Source organism: Carlito syrichta, unplaced genomic scaffold (assembly GCF_000164805.1).
Source record: "Carlito syrichta isolate Samal-C Ts95f unplaced genomic scaffold, Tarsius_syrichta-2.0.1 Scaffold153708, whole genome shotgun sequence".
Taxonomy (NCBI): Eukaryota; Metazoa; Chordata; class Mammalia; order Primates; family Tarsiidae; genus Carlito; species Carlito syrichta.
In genome coordinates, this window is record NW_007097804.1 from 1 (window position 1) to 899 (window position 899).

Genomic DNA, 899 nt, shown 5'->3' on the forward strand with positions numbered 1-899 from the left:
CAGGTGACGGAGGTGACCGCCACCTCGGGGCTGGTGAGCTGGGGGCCGGGGCGGCCTGCTGACCCCGTGTGGATGTTCCAGATCCAGTACAACAGCAGCGAGGATGAGACCCTCATCTACCGGTGAGGACGGCCCTGCTCTCAGTCCCTCCCTCTGCTCACGCCCTGCCATGCCTTTGCCTCAGGCCCTCCCAGGGGCCTGGCCTGGTTACCTGGGGGCTGTGGGACTGGGGGGGGCGTGGGCCCTGCCCTGTCAGGCACCCAAGGTGTGGCTGGCCGTACCAGCTGGAGACGCGCAGGTGGTGGCCTCCCCAGGCGGCAGCCGTGGCCATGTGTCTGCTGGAGCTCAGGACCACGCCCGCATAAGCACAGCGCTTCTGCTGGTGCTGTGTCCCACTCTCCCTCGCCTCAGGCCTCAGGCCTCAGGCCTGTTGGCCGCGCACGCCAGCCTGTCCCTTGCCCACAGGGTGTACCTAGGTTTGCCTTCTTGAATGAACACACCAAGCCCTGTGGTCCCAGGGGAGGGGACATTTGGAGCTGGGGGCGGACTGTGAATGGGTGGACAAGCCTTAGCCGTGGGAGACGGAGGAGGGGGCTGGCCCTCAGCCTGGGGGCTCTGACCACCCGCCCTTGCCCGGCAGGATCGTCCCAGCCTCTAGCCACCACTTCCTGCTGAAGCACCTGGTCCCCGGCGCTGACTACGACCTCTGTCTGCTGGCCTTGTCACCTGCCGCCGGGCCCTCCGACCTCACGGCCACCAGGCTGCTGGGCTGTGCCCACTTCTCCACGCCGCCGGCCACGCCCCTGTGCCACGCCCTGCAAGCCCACGTGCTGGGCGGGACCCTGACCGTGGCTGTGGGGGGTGTGCTGGTGGCCGCCTTACTGGTCTTCACCGTGGCC

The 899-nt window shown here is 68.5% G+C and overlaps 1 protein-coding gene across 1 annotated transcript; it reads left to right on the plus strand.

Moving 5' to 3' along the window:
- Nucleotides 1–4: 4 nt before the first annotated feature.
- LOC103252186 (leucine-rich repeat and fibronectin type-III domain-containing protein 4-like) lies at nt 5–893 on the plus strand (the record flags this gene model as incomplete). Its single annotated transcript, XM_008050808.2, has 2 exons — nt 5–122; nt 641–893. Coding segments are annotated over 2 exons (371 nt in total), but the record flags the coding sequence as incomplete, so codon positions are not given.
- Nucleotides 894–899: the final 6 nt, after the last annotated feature.